Below are 4121 nucleotides of genomic sequence, written 5' to 3' on the forward strand. Positions count from 1 at the left end.
CCCTACTACTACTATTACTGCCACAACTACTACTACTACTACTGCCACAACTACTACCACTACTACTACCACTACTACTACTACTACTGCTGTTGCGGCTGCTATTGTGGTTACTACATCTTGTAAACTATGCCCTTTTTGTTATCCGCAAGAAAGAAATCAACTAAGACAGCAAGAACAAAAACTTCAGCAGCTACAACAACAACAACAACAAACGGAGCAAAATAATCCGATTCACTGTCACAACATCTTGTACAATTATTATTATCATCTTCAGCAACAGCATCATCAGTATTTTCAACAACATCAACAACAACATTATCATCAACAAAGACAACAACAACAGCAGCAACAACAGCAGCAACAACGACAACAGCAGCGCATAAAAAAGTTAAAAATGGCAACAAATTTATCTCCGTCAATCGGACATAGGCAGTTGAACCTCAAAACCTCTCAACTAAATCAATTACCAATTACTAGAACGTCAACATCAACAACATCAGCAACAACATTAACAACAACAACACCGACGTCATCAACAACAACATTGAAACATTGGAAACATGTCAACAGATCAAAATTTCACAGCGTAGCCAATGGGGAGGGAGATAATTTTCCAGTCTTTTCATCGCCGTGTCAGTTGGAAATATTTCTTCGTCAATTGCAACAATTGCGAAAATTTTTTAAACAACAACAACAACTTCAACGTCAACAAAAACATCAACAACTACGTTATCAACTACCAAAATGTCAACAACAACAACAACAGCAGCAGCAGCAAAGAATTGGAGAACACATTAAAAAAGTACTCCTGCCCATTATAAGACGCAAGCCTTTAAAAAGAGTTGACATGTATGACGGAAAATTCAACAAAAATGCTAGTTGCTCTAACATAAACCAACTGAAAGAGCAACAAAAACAACAACAAAAACATCCTCAACATCATGAACAACAACATCAACAAAAACATCAACAACGAAGCGAAATTTTTTCCGACTCTAAACTTCCTTTCAAAAATTCTATTGAAACAATTTTAAAACAAAAATTCTCCCCCATAAAAGTTTTTTACCGCCCAAAAAACATCTCAAACAACCGATCAAAACTCTATAAACGTATTGAAATTGTTAAAAAATGTAAAAATCTTGATGCAAATGAAGAAAATTTTGATAAATTTTTAGAAAAAACTAACCATAGGAGCGAGAGAAATCCAGAAAATGTTGAAAAAATCCGTTCGTTGAAATGTTTGAGGGATACGTTTACATTGAGACGGCAAAGAAAATTGTTGAAGATGATAAAACCACCTGCCAATTTGAAATATCAAAACGTGGGTAACAATGAATGCAAATTAAAATTGTTTCATCAACAATTACAACAACAACAACAGCAGCAACAACAGCAACAACAGCAGCAACAACAGCAACAACAACAACAGTTGCAGCAGCAGGTAAAACAAAAACATCTGCAAAGACAAGATCTAGAAGAGCTACTACATCAGAAAGGACAAGAGTTACATCAAGAGCAAGGTCTCTACACTGAGCAGGGCAATCAAATGCTAACAATTCAACAATTTCAAGATGACAAGAGCCAATGGCGGCAACAAAATTATCTAAGAAAATATCATCTGGATGAGCAACAACAACAGCAACTGCAACAGCAACAACAACAAAATCAACAAGATGTGATACAAATTTTCCCGCAACCACTACCGCAACAACATTTTCAACAATTGCTGCAAAATTTAATGCAACAACAACAACAACATCAACATCAGCAACAAAAACATCAACAGCAACAACAGCAACATCAATACAGCTACCATCAATCAAGCCAAGCGACAGAGTACGCACATATAAATGCGTGCACAGCCCTGAAGCGAGAACAAATGACTGATGAATATTCAATTCATGACGTCAGCCAATCCATCAACCAATCACAGAATAATAGCAACAGTCTGAGCAATAATGAATGCAACGAATATGCTAACGAAGCGACAGAAATCGACTCAAAATCGACAACATACCGGCTCAGAAACTCATTCCTCGGGTCGGTTACTACCGCTACTTCGACTTACGGAACTCGCAAGAGAGCTACAAAAATTACTGTCGCCACAAAAGTAACTTCAACTACTGCTGCAGTCATTAATAGTAGTAACCATTTAAATGATTTTATTAACGATGACGACGACGATGACGTCACGAGATTCGATACAAGCAATCATAATCATGACTCCCGTAATAAGTCATCTCACAACAAACACATCAAACGGAGCAAACAGAGCGAGAGGAGAAAGAAGAGAGAAAGATCTGAGATGAAGAGGAAAGTTAAAGAAGATGATGATGATGAGGATGATGAGGATGATGATGATGATGAAAACGACGATGATGATAATGATGATGGTAGTGATGACGGTGATGATGACGACAACAACGACGATGATGAAAATAACAGTGATGAAGATGATGGAGGTGAGGATGACGAGGCTTACAGTGAAATTGATACAGAAAATAAAAAACAGAAACACAAGCTGCAGAGGAAGCGTGTTCGATCGCACAGTCGGTACGACGGTAGCGACTTCACAAGCGATTCAAACGACTCAGCTACCAATCGTAGCCACTCAAAAAAACATAAAAATAATACTTCTTACCAAGAGTTCATGCACAAATACTTAGAAGCGGAACTGTTGAAAAAACAGAAAAAGGCAGAAAAAATCGCTAAAAAAATTGCTGCGGCTCTAAGCGCAACCACACTGGCTACAACAAATCCCGTCAAAATTGGGATCGGAGGTAAGGGCAGCAGCGCAACTTCAAAAGAAAATTTAATCACGGAGATTGCCGTTGAAGATTCCAGCACTGCCTCGACGAATTCCGAAAACTCAGATGGAGGCGCGCTCAAGTTGACGGTCGACAACAAGTGGAAGAAGGAGTTGGCGAAGTATTTGAAATCGAAATCGAAACTTGTTTTGTCGCCGAGACGTGAGAAGATGATATCGCGAGAAATGGAGAGGAAGCTGACAGACTTGTACAGGGAGCAGCATGAGCAGAACAAGTTGCTGCGAGAACAGGAGGTGGATTACAGGTGCAAACAGATGGAGTTGTTGCTGAAACAAAAACAGCAACAACGCTCCCACCGTCTTCAAATTCGCGGATTGAAAATTAAAAATAATAGGAAAGAGAAATCGAAAAATAAGAAAAACGCTATAAATCTTGGTAGAAGTTCTCTGCGAGCCAACAAACTACAACGGCAAGTTAATAATTTAGACCAGCAGCAACTACCAACAAAATTTCAAACTCTAAAACGCCCAAGAACTAACAGCTCGCAAATTCTGACCCGACATAAATTGAAACAACAATACTCAAATTCGCCCAAAATTCTGAACTGGTTAAAAAATTCAGTGAAGAGTCCGACGAACGATGGTACCGACAGTTCATCATCGTCAACTTCGCAAAATAATTCGCCAGTATTGCAACTTCATTCACCTCGAAGGAAGTCGCCATCAAGTTCGTCACAAACCGAAGATAGTGCGAACGCTAGCTCCAAAAGTAGCATCATTTCAGCCAGCACCGCCAGCACTCAGAGTAGTTCATCTGACAATAATATAAGAAGCAACGAAAATCGAGTGGACTCTATCACCTCTGATAACGACAAACATAACGATGATGATGGAGATAACAAAGACAAACTAAATCATCAGCTAGAACATGTTTACCATAAAAAGGAAAAAAACACTAAAAGTACAGACGTGGCTGAAAGCGTTGTTTCTGATATCAAGAAACTGGCCTTGGATCAGTTGAATCAGTACTTCTGTAATCCTAACAGCGAATGGAACCGAAGTATCAGCAAGCGTTTGCGCGAGAGTACGAAATCTTTTGACACTGCGAGAAATCTCACTGTTAAGGATGACAATGATGGTGGAGAAGTTTTTTTGGAAAATTTTGATTTAAACTCTAAAAATTCTTCTAAAAAAGATGCCTCTAATTCGAAATCAAGTGAGTTGAAAAGATATCGCTTCCAGTATCGAAAATATAAGCAACACGATCATCAACATCGTCAGCAGCAACAACAAAATCAGCAGCGTGATAAGTTGAATCCACGACAACGTATAACGAGAAAACCGTAGAAAA

The 4121-nt window shown here is 38.6% G+C and overlaps 1 protein-coding gene across 1 annotated transcript in view; it reads left to right on the forward strand.

The window, feature by feature from the left end:
- HELRODRAFT_172110 (hypothetical protein) overlaps positions 1-4117 on the forward strand; it is a gene marked incomplete at both ends in the record, with an annotated part of 7906 nt that extends 3789 nt beyond the window's left edge. The window contains one exon of the mRNA XM_009018777.1: positions 334-4117. Within this exon, the coding sequence (XP_009017025.1) occupies positions 334-4117 (3784 nt within the window). The remainder of the gene's footprint in view (positions 1-333) is intronic.
- Between the last annotated feature and the right edge of the window lie 4 nt (positions 4118-4121).

This window comes from Helobdella robusta (genome assembly GCF_000326865.2).
Source record: "Helobdella robusta unplaced genomic scaffold HELROscaffold_22, whole genome shotgun sequence".
NCBI lineage: Eukaryota > Metazoa > Annelida > Clitellata > Rhynchobdellida > Glossiphoniidae > Helobdella > Helobdella robusta.